This window comes from Alosa pseudoharengus, unplaced genomic scaffold, assembly GCF_046254945.1.
Source record: "Alosa pseudoharengus isolate Yale_2024_CS ecotype anadromous, Long Island Sound unplaced genomic scaffold, YU_APseudo_1.1 YU_APseudo_1.1_scf_23, whole genome shotgun sequence".
In the NCBI taxonomy this organism is placed as follows: domain Eukaryota; kingdom Metazoa; phylum Chordata; class Actinopteri; order Clupeiformes; family Clupeidae; genus Alosa; species Alosa pseudoharengus.
In genome coordinates, this window is record NW_027468685.1 from 27,771,270 (window position 1) to 27,786,686 (window position 15,417).

At 44.8% G+C, this 15,417-nt stretch overlaps 1 protein-coding gene across 4 annotated transcripts in view; it reads left to right on the forward strand.

Moving 5' to 3' along the window:
- Nucleotides 1–8,921, forward strand: part of pdik1l (PDLIM1 interacting kinase 1 like) — a 14,346-nt gene extending 5,425 nt beyond the window's left edge. For all 4 annotated transcript variants that reach the window (XM_076302212.1, XM_076302211.1, XM_076302213.1 and 1 more), the window contains exon 3: nucleotides 5,546–8,921. In XM_076302212.1, coding sequence (XP_076158327.1) covers nucleotides 5,546–6,286 — 741 coding nt within the window. In that variant the 3' untranslated portion in view covers nucleotides 6,287–8,921. The remainder of the gene's footprint in view (nucleotides 1–5,545) is intronic.
- The last annotated feature ends 6,496 nt before the right edge of the window (nucleotides 8,922–15,417 follow it).

Here is a 15,417-nt window from a genome sequence, read left to right on the forward strand (position 1 = left end):
ACTGCACTGTCCCACACTGACAAATCCAGACTCATGTGACCACTGGGTGATGATTGAGCACATTCCAATACCACACACACACACACACACACACACACACATACACACACACACATATACACACACATACACACTAGGGGTGTAACGGTTCATGTATTCGTATTGAACCGAAACGGTACGGGCGTCACGGTTCGGTGCATGATTTTAGATGATGTAGTAGGCTACCAATCACTGAAACGAGAGAAAAAAAAAACTTCCCTGCGCTTTACAAGCCTTTGGATATACAAATAGGGCCAAAACCTATGGCTTAAATTAAATGATTTCGCAATGACAGACAGCTATGTAAATCGCGTGGTAATTACCTTTATCTTGGAGTAACTTGTAACTTCTCACATGAGGAGCTGGTAGTGTTAAGTGCACAGACAGTAAAAGAAAGTGTCAACGCTAACCAGGCTAATAAACAAACCATACTACGGTGAGTTAATGTGGAAGGGCAAAGTCACGTGACTTCTAGTTGTAGTCTGTTTATGAAATGAAAGGAGCAATTTCGTTTTTTAAAAGAAGGCAAAATAGTGTGATATTTTCACAGTTAGTAGGCTAGATTATTACTGTACACACACTGAAAAATATTGAGGCAAACTGTAGACCCTTCCATATACAACTAAACACAGATGTTGAAGGTCTTGCTTAAGTGGATTTTTAAACATTATTATTCTATAATAATATGCACTTTCAGAAATAAGAGATGCTGTAAGGCCTATTTTCAGTTTTATAGCTGATTGTCTTATTTTGTTTACAAGTTACAGATGGAGTCTGGGTACTTATTGTACTGTTTAGCCTACATCTTACACACTTCAGGCTGTTGCAGATAGCTCATGGAATAGACTGTATGACACTAGGTGGTACAGCCTGAGACATGCACAATAAAAAAAAAATGCTTTCTGCATTTTTGTTTTGCTTTTCCCTCCATTGTACCGAACTCGTACCGAACCGTGATGTCTGAACCGAGGTATGAACCGAACCGTGACTTCTGTGTACCGTTACACCCCTAATACACACACACATACATACACACACACACACACATACACACACACACATACATGCACACATAGTGCTCCTTTCTGCCCTTGACAGACACACTCTGTCCTGCCTCTCCAAATCTCCCTTATGTTGTGATCAACAGCTTAGAGCGGTGTCACAGCTGGTGTGTTTTTTATGGCCCAGGATGTGGTGTGTGTGTGTGTGTGTGTGTGTGTGTGTGTGTGTGTGTGTGTGTGTGTGTGTGTGTGTGTGTGTGTGTGTGTGTGTGTGTGTGTGTGTGTGTGTGTGTGTGTGTGTGTGTGTGTGTGTGTGTGTGTGTGTGTGTGTGTGTGTGTGTGTGTGTGTGTGTGTGTGTGTGTGTGTGTGTGTGTGGCTCAGTGTTTCCCGTTTGCGGCATCAAATTGCCTTGTTGGCGCTGGTGGTGAACACACACTCCTGTGCGGCGGAGGCTGTGACGTGACGTCACACGTCCAGACGGCCAGGAGCTGTGATGTTAATTGTGACCTGACCGCGCTGCAGGTGGGGCAGGGGTGGTCAAGTGGTTGTGCGCAGTGGCAGGTGTGGACTTTGAGTTTGACTGGGCTGATAAGATGATTAACCTATGACCTCATGCATGTGCATGCACGTGGATGATTCAGTGTGTGCATGTGCAACACATATGTCATTGTTCTAGTGTTGGTACATGTGTCCTTGTCAAGTTGCCAGTCAGTTTTGTTGCTCTGTTTCTATGCCAGCAGCGATACCTGTGTGTGTGTGTGCGTGTGTGTGCGTGCGTGTGCGTGTGTGTGCGTGTGTGTGTGTGTGTGTGTGTGTGTGTGTGTGTGTGTGTGTGCATTTCTTTTTCATTATGTAATGCAGTTATTGAATTGGTGTCAGCGTGTATAGGCCTGTATCACACTGCTTTCCTGTTTGGCTGCTCTAGTACTTCTCTCACCTCCTCATTCCCTCAGACAATCAATCTTTCTTTCACTCACTCACTCACTCACTCACTCACTCACACTCTCTCTAGCAATTTTTTGCTCTCTCCCCTCCTTGTGTCCTGCTGTGCCTTTCTTTCCTCTTTCTCCATGGATCTGTCTTCTTTCTCTTTCTGCCCTCTCTCTCTCTCTCTCTCTCTCTCTCTCTCTCTCTCTCTCTCTCTCTCTGGGTATCTGCATTTCTCTCTCTCTCTTGACATCTTCCTCTTGTCTTTATCTCTCACTTTGTCTACTCTTCTCTGACAGACAGGACTGTGAGAGAAGACCAACATAGGCCCGTGTCTGTGTGTGCGTGTCTGTGTGTGTGCGTGCGTGCGTGTGTGTCCGTGTCCGTGTCAGTGTGTGCATGCGTGTGTGTGTGTGTGCAGTATTGCGTGTGTATGTGTGTGTGCGTGCAGTTGTGCGTGCGTGTGTGTGTACGCGTGTGCGTGAGTGCAGTTGTGTGTGTGTGTGTGAGTACTGCCTCTCAGTGCGGAGGCACGTGGGCCTTTGTCCATCAGCTCGTTAAGCTCTCCACCGCGCACCGCTTGGCTGCTCTCCCAGAACCCTTTGTTTACACTTGGTTTTTTTTTTTTACTCTTCTCTGTCTTTCTCTCCCCCCTTCCCTTTAACCACCACCACTCCATTCTTCCTCTCTCTGCCATGTTCTTCTGGAGAACCCCTGCAGAAAAACAAATGATTATGGAGGGGGATGACAACCCAGTAGTGTGGTTGCTGTTCATTGAATCCGCACATTCATTTTGCTTGGGGGGGGGGGGGGGGTGTTCCTTTATCAGCTCTGTGTTAAACAATTTGCAGTCCAATTTGTGAAGCAGACTGCCTTTTAAACACTTTGATGTGTGTATGTGACATTCAGAATGCCCAATTGGTAAAGCAGACTGCCTTTTAAACGTGTGTGCGTGTGTGTGCGTGTGAAAAGAAACGTTTAAATGTTGGCCGAGATTCATGGCTCTGGCTCTGGAGCGGACACGGCAGCGAGCAGCTTTGTAGTCATCACCTCACAAGAAAGACCACAACATCCTGCCTGCCCTGCCGCCTCTCGCACACACAGCCAACTTCTCTTTTCATTTTCTAGCGCAGTCAGAGAGCTTTGTGCTCGGTGGCTTTTGCGTAATGTATTACAGACAGTGACACATGCTCGGGAGAGATAGTTGTGTGGACACTTTCCTTTTATTCCTCCGCACCTTCCCTTTTCCGCTCTCTGTTCCTCCCCCACTCTTTCTTCTCTCTTGTAATTTCCTCCTGTGGCTTCTCAGCTTCAGTGAATGCTTGGCCCGTCTGACTGGAACCACTTTGATTTGGAGTCTCTGCACATGGAACTGTCTTGTCCTTGATTCCAGTAGACAATGGTTTTTCTCCATCAAAATCAGAAGAACCTTACTTCATTTGGCCAACACTTTTAACCAAGGCGACTTATGTAAATTGTTACAAGAGCCATTCTCCCCAGAGCAACTTGGGCTTAAGTGCCTTGCTCAAGGGCACAACGGTGGAAGCTGGGAATTGAACCCACAACTTTTCAGGCTACTGCATGCTAGCCCATCTCCTTAGCCACAACGCCACCACCTTACCTTACCTTAGTCTCGTAACTGTTTGGCTCTCATCAGGTGCTAGTTTGAGCGTTTGAAGAATCCTTGTAGCATGTATATTTGAGGTATTTTATGCAGCCACATACCTATTTATTGTCTTCCGCTACAGTTTAGCCTCTTCATTCTAAAAGATTGGCCATAGGTTCAGCTGACAAAGCAGTATACTCATAGGGCCTTCATGACATGTCGGATATTTGGAAATCCAGACGTCCGACTTGAAAGTAAGGTCGGGTTAGATTTTAAGCTTGGAGAATTTGTGCGGAACTCTTGTGCCCCAAGGTACCCGAATTGACGTCACGATCATGCTCCCCAACCAACGTGCCCTCCCTTGCAACAATACAAGAGCCAAACCTCACTCTCATTACAATTAGGAAAGGCTATTTATCACTAAATTAAAAGGACATTAACAGGACATTCTCCTTGCTCAACCACAGTAAGCAGTTCTAATAACTTATTTATATGTTTCCTGTAAGACAGCATAAAAGCATGATCATGTTACTGCAGGAATCCATACTTGTTTTCCGAGCTGATCTTATGAACATGTTTTTTTGGAGTCGTGTCCTCCCAGTGTACGGTCACCAACTCAGACGCTTTAGAAGGCAGATGTAGGTGATGATTGGGATGCAAATTAAACACACCGGATTACCAGTCACCAACTTAAAGGTGCTCTAAGCGATGTTGGGTAATGTCACTTCTGTTGACATTCAAACAAAACAGAGAGCTATCTTGCTACTCCCTCCCCCTCCCTCAAGTGCAATTGAATCTCTCCGAAACGCGCATCTCGTCGGTGATTGGCTGGAACAGTTTATGTTTTTAGGCTGGACCGAGTTGTTTTTGTTACCGTTTTTGGAGCCTGGGCTGTCCACAGAGACTGTGTTGTTTTACAGTGTATTCAGGGCACAGGCAGCTAGCGGATGGTGATGTTGTTAGCTGTGTGTGTGACAAAAAATGTTTTAGCTTAGAAACCGCGTAACATCGCTTAGAGCACCTTTAAAGCACTCAAGAGTTAAAAGGGAGCTCATCTTGCAGCCCAAGGCTCTCTTTCAGCAAAGCAAAGCTTCTACTCGGGGCCCCGTTTAAAAAGTGACGGAGAGGAATGAATAAGAAGAAGCCCCGCCTTGTGCCGTGAGCACAAAAGGATGAGTGTCTAGCTCAGGGATTCAGAAGAGATCTGGCGCGGATGCTCAGATGTCTGTTTGTGATGGCTCGTCATCTCCCTCTACCGCATAGGGATTCCTTTGATGTGTCTTATTTTATTTTTGGGAGGTGCAATGAGGTGGCAGCTAAATTAAGCGATAATCTTATGAATCAGGTTATCAGATGCAGGACCTTTAAAAGTGGGTTTTTAGAAATGTGATTCACCCCTCACCCCCCCCCCCCCCCCCCTTTATTCCCTCCATTAGCTGTCATGCTGAGGTGGAACGTTGTCTGCACAGAGCCGGCTTCGGAGCTTAAACCCCCCTGCTGTTTTTCTGTATGACTGTGTTTTGATGCATTGTGTAAGAGCGTTGCCTAGGTATGCATCAGTGTTGACAGCTGTTTGCAACATGCTCAGAACTTAACAATGGCACTCGTAAAACTTGGTTACAGCTTTAGACAGCTGTGTGACTTTAACTTATGCTTATCTTTGTCTTCTGTCTTCTCTCTCACACACTCTCTCTCTCTCTCTCTCTCTCTCTCTACCCCTTTTTTTTCCCCTTCATCTCTTTTTGTCCTCAGCCAACTTATGATGTGGCATTATAAGGAAGGGAGGCTAACAATTGTGGTTTTCAACTAATGATATTCATTGATGGTGATTTATTATGTTGCGTTGATGGTGATACTGATTACATTGTTTTTAAACTGCTTTTTTTCTCTCTGTCTGTTTGTCCTTTTCCCCCTTTCTTTCTTTCTTTCTTTCTTTCTTTATTTCTTTCTTTCTGTCTCTTTCTCTCTCAGCTGGTGGAGACGTCGCTAAAGGGTGAGATTGCCTTCGACCCACAGTGCGCCTACTACCTGTGGTTCGTGATGGACTTCTGCGACGGCGGTGACATGAACGCCTACCTGCTGTCGCGCAAGCCCAGTCGCCGCACCAACACCAGCTTCATGCTCCAGCTGGGCAGCGCGCTGGCCTTCCTGCACCGCAACCAGATCATCCACCGCGACCTCAAGCCCGACAACATCCTCATCTCGCAGGGTCGCACCCCGGCTGGCTCGCCAGAGCCCACGCTCAAGGTGGCCGACTTCGGCCTGAGCAAGGTGTGCTCGACGTCGGGCCTCAACCCCGAGGAGCCGGCCAGCGTCAACAAGTGCTTCCTGTCCACAGCTTGCGGCACTGACTTCTACATGGCGCCGGAGGTGTGGGAGGGCCACTACACGGCGAAGGCGGACATCTTCGCGCTGGGCGTCATCATCTGGGCGATGGTGGAGCGCATCACCTTCGTAGACGTGGAGACGCAGAAAGAGCTGCTGGGCAGCTACGTGCAGCAGGGGGGCGAGATCGTGCCGCTGGGCGAGGCGCTGCTCGAGAACCCCAAGATGGAGCTGCTCATCCCGGCGCGCAAGAAGAGCATGAACGCCAACATGAAGCAGCTCATCCGCGAGATGCTCTCGGCCAACCCCCAGGAGCGGCCCGACGCCTTCGAGCTGGAACTCCGCCTGGTGCGCATCGCCTGCCGCGAGCTCGACTGGGACACATGATGGTGGGCAGATGCATGATGGGAAGGCGAAGGACTACTGAGTGCACACCGCACAGCACAGCCCACTCGACTCCGACCCAGACATAAACCCTTTAAGGACTTTGGGTTTAGTTTCAACGTTTTTTTTTCTCTTTTTTTCCTTTTGTTTGTAAAGAAGTTAAAGCAATGCGAAGCAATGCCGAACAAATCAGGACTGGGGACTGGCGACGCTAACCAAGAACAGTTACTTGCACTTGAAGAGTGCAAAATTCTTTCTCTCTTTTTTTGGATTTTCCTTGTTTTTTGGTTTGCTTACAAAGACGACAATAAAACAAAACACAATCACCCACCAACCACTGGGTGCAGGTATCTATGCATCCTTTTACTAGCTGGTTTGGAGGGGTTTTTTTTGTAACATTTTTTTTTCTTGTTTTATATATCAAGGGAAATCAATTGGTCCTTGACATTTCTTTCTTGTAGTTATGTGACCAGAATAGCGATGTGTGGCGTTTACCACGGCGACTGTTCCTAAGGTTACCCTGTAAGCACAGTGTTTTCTGCAGGCTTTCAGATGATTGCTGGCCGAAGCCTTCGCTTTATCTTACTCTTCAGGAATTATCCGCATCACGTTTTCCACCTCGTCCTCGTCGCTGTCTGAGGGGGATTGGATTGCACCAGCACCCTTCCACTGTTACACCCACCCCTGAAAAAAAATCTGTTTGATCTCGTCGGCACGCCTCGAAGCATGGGGATTTAATTAGCAGAGTTGGAATGCCGTCTGGCAAAAGCAAACTTCTGACGGGTCCTCCCCTGGCATCTCTTGTTCCTCTCCTCCTCTCTCTGCTCTGCTGGGAACCTTCCTTATTTCCTCCCTTCGCCCCCGAGTCTGACAGCCCCCATTGACTGCACATGTCTCTGGACAGCCCTGAGGTTTCTTGTTTTCTCTGCCTCCGGTTGGCTCTCGCGTCTGGTGCTAACGTCACCTCTGATGCAACTCAGTATACACAGGGAAAAATGCCTCTTTTCTTGACGCACTTGACCAAAATCTCCACCGCTTACCACAAGCCAATGGCATTCAAGTGGTTGGTCTGTGCTAATCTTCCGTGATCATTATGGGCTGCGATTTCTGTCCGCCAGTTAGTTTTTACTGGATGGGTCATCATGATGTAATTTTACTGTTTTTACTGCTGTTGCCAGACTCTCTTGAAAACATCTGATTCTGTAGTCAGGTTGCCAGTGGAGTTTAAACTGTATTTTCTGTGCTAGGAGTGAGTGTACTGTTAGCAGGCTCCTGACTCTAAATTGACATTTCGTTACTAGTTGCATTAAAGTAAGTATCAGTGCAAACAGCCATTAATACATGTCTTCAGTCCCTACGTACAAAAAACAGAGCAGTATCTGTGCAGGTAGAAAAAAAATATGCTGCTGATTTTTATTTCATTTGAAATTTTTGTTTGATTTAATTTTTACAAAACACCTCTCATTCTTGGGATAATTAAAGGGGTGTGTTATCACTTCAGAGAGTGGTAGACTTGCAAGAGGCAGTAGAACAACACAAAACCTTTTGAATTGATTGGACCGGGGTCAGATTTTGGCCAGACCTGTTCTAGAGTCTTCCAAAAAGTCCCGTGGGAAGAGAATGTGCGGGACCAGGCCCCCTGCAGTGTAGGCTTTGGATGTGACCTCGCCTGGACACAGGCTGCTTGGGCTAGTGGAGCAAGTAACCGCTCTAATAACTGCTCCGCTTTTTGCCGGCTGAAGTGTGTGTGTGTGTGTGTGTGTGTGTGTGTGTGTGTGTGTGTAGGTGTGAACAGGGTTAATCTGTGCCGAGGCTAGCAGGTGTTTGTGACCTGTGCTTTTCCTCTGGACTTGAGCCAGTCCTGTGATCTGGGTTGAACCCATAGAGTGGAGTGACTGAGGGAGGGAGGGGTGTGGGCGGGGTTGGCTGAGTTTTGTGTCTCTTGATTTGGACAGAACACAGATGCAGTGATGTGAATGTTTTAACGAATCGCCTAACGAGGGAATTTGAGGAATTTTGCTCCCCTCCACTAATGTAATTAAATTCCCTGAAAGAAAGATGGGAGAAAAGGGGTTGGCAGGCGTCAGGCTGCTTACTGAAGGGAGCATAGAAGCCCTTATTGTTGCCTAAACATCCACTTCTTGAGTTTCAGGCCAAGTATGTTGGCTTGCAGAAGCCCGAAATTTCTGAACTTGAATCTGCAAACTTGAAGGATCGATCGGTGTGTGTGTGTGTGTGTGTGTGTGGGGGGGGGGGGGTCTGCACTTGAGGGTGAGGGACTTGACAACTTAGCTTAATTTAGTTTTTCTGCCCACAATTTTTTTTATCCTCTTTGGTGCACCCATGGCCTCCTATTAGACTCTACTGAAAAGCGCTTTTTAGAGACCGTGTACACACGAGAGAGAAGAGAGAGATGCTCAGCTGAGACAGGTGACACTAAGACATCACATGTTTCTCACCTTTTTTGGAAGGACTGCACACAAGACGAGAAACCACCACTGTCCTCACATTCTTACACACACACACACACACACCTTTTCATACACAGCAAACCTCTGGGTGCCGAGGCGTCGTCAATTTTGGACACTTGATGCTGCTGAGGTGAATTTGATCTCACTGTGTTCCCCCTCCCCCCCCCCCCCCCCACACACACACGCGCACACGCACACACACACACACACACACACACACACACACACACACACACACACACACACACACACACACACACACACACACACACACACACACACACACACACAGACACCTTATGGCACTCGATCCCACTGGTAATCCCTTTCGCCACGCTTCTGACAGCCCCACAGTAAGCCTGTTAGGTTGTCACAGCAGCTGGCAAAGACAAGCCCGGGGGACGGGGGGGAGGGGGCAAAATACCTTTCAGGTCAACATCTTTTTCTACCAGCTCTACTCTAGTGGGAATGAGGGGTGTGCCTCTCAATTCTGTTCAGCAGCAGCAATATTTTTTAGTCCGGAAGGAGGGGGAGGTGGGGGAAGGGCATGTTGTTTCCAAAAAAAAGAAAACACACACACACACACACACACACACACCACACTAAGCTCTCAATATTTAATGCAGTAGATACAGATTTCAGGGTCACTTTACTCTTCCTGTTCGTCTTGCCTTGGTGCTCTTGACAAATGGTCAACACCAGCAAAAGCACAACACCTGCTCTACACACACACACACACACACACACACGCACACAATCCTGGAATGTTTGCATGGAGGCTTGCCTTTACAGGAGCGCTGACAGGATTAACTTGTAATCTACAATAGGGCCACAAGAGAGATGGGTGTACATCATGCTTGGAGAACCAAACTGTTGTTTTGCATTTGCCTTTTTAGTTTGCTTTATTTCTCTCTCTCTCTCTCTCTCTCTATCTCTCTCTCTCTTTTTTTTTTAGATTAACTGAATTTATGCCTTATTTCTTAATTCCCTGCCCATGTAAGCACTTGATGTATGAAAAAAAACGACTGTGCACTTAGCCTAGAGCAGTGGACCGTAGAAGGAAATTGTGTGTTTTTTCCTCTCTCTTTAGCCCGTAATCTTATAGGGCAGATTGTGTTTGAGTGGGTCCACCTTGTTCCGAGCATACTAAATGACACGTGTATATGAAAGTGCTGTCAGTATTTAAGTCGGCCTGTCATACAAGTTGACTTCACGCCCTATCTCCCCCCCCCCCCCCCCCACTTTGCTTCTTTTAAACACTTGTGTGATTGAACACAGTGGAACTGCACGGTGACAAGGCCAGCCACTAGACTAGACCGAGTATTCAGTCTCCAAAGTAGGTCATTATCATCTCTTTGCCCCGGAGGCTGCTGGGAGATATAAGAGGCTGCGGGGAAAGTTTATGTGAGGACATATGGGCCGTTTCCGAGATGGCATACTGCACACTGCTCGTATGCTGATTTTGACAGCATTTCTGTATTTCGGATACAGCCATGGGGACTCCCTGCACATCTCCACGAGCTAGAGCCTTTCCATTAGGTCCTTATTTAGTAAACCAATCAGGATTTTTGGCAAAACCTCAAGACATGGTCCTCAAAATACATGATTATTAATCTTCAAAAATGATTTGCACTTTGAAGATTCATAATCTTTTGTATTCATAGACTTTTTGTGGTTTGATTTGATCCCATTTTTGTATAAACTGTACAGGGGTTGTATAGATTGAAGAAAGTGTAAAAGATGGGGATTTCCCCCCCCCTCTTTATTTTGAGGGGTGACATCATGGATTGGACCATGATTCAATCTGACATTGTTGCTGTGGTGGGTTTGGTTTTCCTGATTTGTTTTTTGTGTGTGCGCACAGACAACTTTTTACCGTTTTCTTTCCAGTCTTGTATAAATGAGTCAATGAATTGCCATTCAGAATGCGATGTGGTGTGCCTGTACTGTTGGTAATTGTCTGTGTCCATTGGCTGCTTGTTTGTCCTTTAACCCCCCCCACCCCATCCCCCCGGTCTGTCCGTCCATCCGTCTCCACCCTGGAGTGGGCCCAGCCGACTTTTCCACTACCTCCCAGCACTCCGTAGAACTTAACACTGTGGGCAGAATTGGACCCAGTAGCATAAACACACAAAATCCCATTACATGTTTCAGTTGAAGTTGGCTCAGTTCAGTTTTCATTATTTTTCGGTCATTGGGTCCAATAGCATCAGCATCAGCATCAGCATCAGCAGCAGCAGCAGCAGTACCATGAGCCGTGGATGACCAAAACCATCACTGTGTCAGGAAGTGTCGTGTTGAGTTGTTGAATGCATCACCCACTGGCTGCTCAACCAGGATTGCATTGGTTAAAAGATCCCAATGCTGAGAAGGGGTCTGGTTCTACATCTGCTGTATGGATGTGTAATGGCTGCAGCCACGACTGCGGGAATGTAATGATCAAGTTGTAATGTGGTTGAAAAGAAGAAAAAAAAACATTAAAACCTGTCAGACAAAACTTTTTTCTTTCTTCTTTTTTTTTAAAGAATGGATTTTCTTTTGGAGTCGGTGTAAAATATTTTGAGAATAATTGAAATTTATCAAAAGCAATGGTGTAAATGAATGTGTAATTTATTGTTGCTTTTGCTTTATAAATAAATAAATAAACAATCATGGACTCTACTTGTAAATGAATCAGTGATTGGGCCTAGGCTACTTCTTGAAGTCATCAAGAACAAGAACATATTTGATTCCCATGGTAACTAACTGAGAAGTTCACCGTAGGCTACTTACTGTGGTAAATGGTGCATTGCAATATATGTCTGTACAAGAACAGTGATGTAGTTAACGGTGACACCCAGGCTGTTCTTGCTTTACGACCTTACGTCAGTCACCACTGCGTGGCATATTCTCACAAACGTGACGTTAATGGGTTAAGTAAAGGCCAGACTGGACAGGCTAAATCACTTTAATGCAATGTCCTAAAAAGGGATGAGGTCATGATGACCATGGGACATTTTTATACAATAAGGAGACTGTGGCAGTTTTATATTTAGCCTACTATTTATGGTGATCAAAAGGCGAAGCAGATTTTGGTCACAGCAGTAGCCTAATGAAATACTGCTCGTGACAGGTGTTGATCATTACCTGCAGGAGCTATTTCTTTTACAAGCTCTCCGTGGTGTTGCAATATCTGTTGCATTGCAAAATAAAAATTTGGTTGCAGTGACGGAAATCATGTTTTATAGCCTTTTAATCACATTGGAATACTTGAATAATCAACTCTAGCATGTTGTTTCACTTGAGCTTAAATACGATGATATAGTTAATACTATAGGCTTATAGCCTACTCAAATAGGTAGACTGCTACGTTTCTTATTTAGTACTAAACGCCAATAACTTAACCTCTCAGAAAGCGTTGGACTCGGATCACGTGTCCAAAGTAAATGCGAATGATTGGTGAATTAATCAGAGCTGCTAATTTGCTACAGGATCGAGCATCAAGACTGCGGATCATATCGGCCTTGGTTTAAACTCGGATGGCCATTGAATCCAAACTATAGTTGAATGTGTAACGTCTAATAGGCAATCATATCATATTCCACATGGGTAGTCAGGGTAAGTTGTAGCCTACAGTTTTGTTGGTTCAGTCAGTGGTGGCGACTGAAAAGCTGTCCGGTCACCATGTTAACGCGTGTCCGTGGCGACCCCAGGCGTCCAGAAGCAGCCTAGCTGGTCAAATGTCTTGTTCCTGATATTTTAAATCGCCTGGCTTGCTGATCATTTCTATTTTAAACCGCTAGGTTTTGGGTACTTATCTCGTGGTTCTGGTTGCAACCGGTCTATTGGTGTTTCCACTACACCAGAAAAACCCAGAGTGAGTATCAAATGGTAAACTTTATACCTCCGACGTTTCCATACCATAGCCCTGATATGAAGCTGTTTATCCAATTCTCTTCTCTTATCTTCTCTACAGTTCAGGCCAAATGCTCTCTGTGTTGTACCATGCACAGTTTCCCAACTCCACTCTGCCACTGAAATCCAAAGTGGTTTTTCAATGGGAGAGATTGAGATTAACATGGTAAGGCATCGCTGCTTCCTGCGTAAAAGTAAACATATCAGTTAACCAGTCTTTTCATGGTAGGTAATGTTTGGACCAGACCCCAACGCAGTCCGTTTTTTGTAATTTTTTTTATCCTTTATCAGTAACGCAATTTTTCTTTTCTTTTATTGGAGAGCTTTATTTGACTAGAAGGCCTAGGCTGCCCCACTCCCACGTTGGGAATGGGAACCACTGCATTAGGTCGTAGTAGGCCTACACCTTGTTCATACTGTGGAAATGTCAGTAGCCTACATTTAAAACAATACTTGTGTCTACAAGGTGTCTCTAGTGGGGATTGTGCGGAGAGTTTCGTCCTCCATGTCATCCATGCTGTATTTGTTGGATGACATGACGGGGGCACCCATAGGTGCACGGTTTTGGCTTGACAGTGAGGTAAGTGCATCACCTAATCAGGCTGGGTGATATATTTTTGGGCTGGGGGGTTAGAATAACAGCTTGAATGCTACTGGTTTTAAAGCTCTACTTGGATTCTTGTTTAATGTACCACAGAGCATTTCAGATTGAATGATCCCTGTTTAGGCTGGACAGTTTTTGTTGAAAATTGAAGAGCGCCTTCGGCGTCTCATTTCCCATCTCCCATCTCCCCTGAGACTATATGCATCTTATCGTCTCATAGGAAGATGGTGTGGAGAATTCTGCAATCCCCCCTGGCACTTACATCAAAATCATCGGCAGGCTCCGTTCCTTTGAGGTATGTGGATGCAGCTTTCAGTGGCTCATTGAGAATCCACTAAAAAGGTGTAGCAAATTGAAAAGCTGTTATTGGTTCACAAAATGTAAGATATTTGCAAAACAGATGTACAGCATTTGTCCATATTTTATTGGTAACATTTAAAATCTCATCAAATGAAACTGATCAGTGACCAAGTGTTAACAACAGAGATCTGTGAAGTCTGTCACTCTGAAATGAGAGGGTTCTGATATTGTAACATTATTTGATGAGTAATCTTTTTAAATGAGTAATAGGCCTATGTAATTTCTGCATATCTAGGCCTAAATTCTATTTTAATACTAAGGAAAATGGCTGCCCTGGCTATTCTCTGTAGACAAGTTAAAGAATTATACATTTCTCAAATATTGATATACGGTAATTGTTTTAGATAATGTTTTCTTGTAGAGCACGTTCCCTTCTCTCTCAATACCCTATTGAACATTAGTGTATAATTAAGTATATAAAATGAATATGCCTGCTAAATGACCTGGATTATCATGTCACTTAGTCACTGTCTTCTGTGCTGTTTTGGTCTGTGTTGTATCAGAACAATAGGTCAGTGGTTGGTCTTGACATCCGTAGACTGCAGGACCTGAATGAGATTACCTCCCATATCCTAGAGGTGACGCAGGCCCATATGGCTTACGGAAACCCTCCACTGCATAAGGCATGTATGTCCTGCCAATGTGACATTTGAGCCAGAATGTGTTAAATCTAAACGCATGGAAAATGGCTTTTTCCAGACTAGCTTATTCTTTTGTTGTACTAGCAAAGTGTGTGTATGTGTGTGTGTATGTATATGTATATATATATATATATATATATATATATATATATATATATATGTGTGTGTGTATTTATGTATTTGTATATATATAATCACACATATATATCACACATATACGTTGATTAAGCAATCAGACTATCTGTTTTATTTCTTTGTTTGTGTTCTCATTCTCCTCAGACAAACAATACATCGATAAGTTCTAACGGAACAGAACAGCACCAAAGTGTTAAAAATGTGGATGGGTTCAGCCCTGCCCAGAACGAGGTGACTCCAGCCTACCCTCATACTGTAATCAATATCACTGTGGTCATTTTAACATTGTAATCATTCTCACTGGAAAACCATAGCCATTCTCACATTGTAAACTCATGTGCAGGGTGTTGTAGGTGATAGAAAAGTAGGTGATAGAAATCTATTATTATTATGGAATGGAGCTCCATAGCTTGGGTGTGCAGTGCACTCTCGTGGAAGTGTCTAAGTAATGTAGAAGGCTTTTATTCCAGAAGCAGAAGTTCTATATAACTGTTCTGTAACAGTGCTTCCAAGCCCCTCCCCTTGCACCTGCACCCACTGCTGATTCAATTAGTTCAATTCAGAGCTTGATTTGATTTACTGATTAGGCTCAAGTTTATTAGCCTGGCCCTGCCCACCTAGATCTTCTTTCAGGGAGATCTAGTCTGGAATCTAGATCTAGTTCCCTCAGACAAGAAAAATGTCAGGCCAATCAGCGACGAGAGGGGAAGACGAAACCAAAATTTATTGTGATAAACAGAAGCAGTAACACCTGCAAACGTCAAAAAAATGCAGTTGGATTAACATATTTACAGCAAAGGTAGAGCCACATACATTGTTTCCTGACTGTTGATGCTGTTTATTGTCTCATCAATCTTATGATAGGGTAGTGAGATTTGGAAGAATTTCAGGGCTAGAAACAGTCAGGAGTTACAGTGGAGAAACTACTGCTACCTGAGATTTTCTTTTCTTTAGGTCTTCAAGTTGATAAAGAGCTATCCAGACCCGTCAGGAATAAGTCTCAAGATTCTAAGCAACTGTGTTACGCCA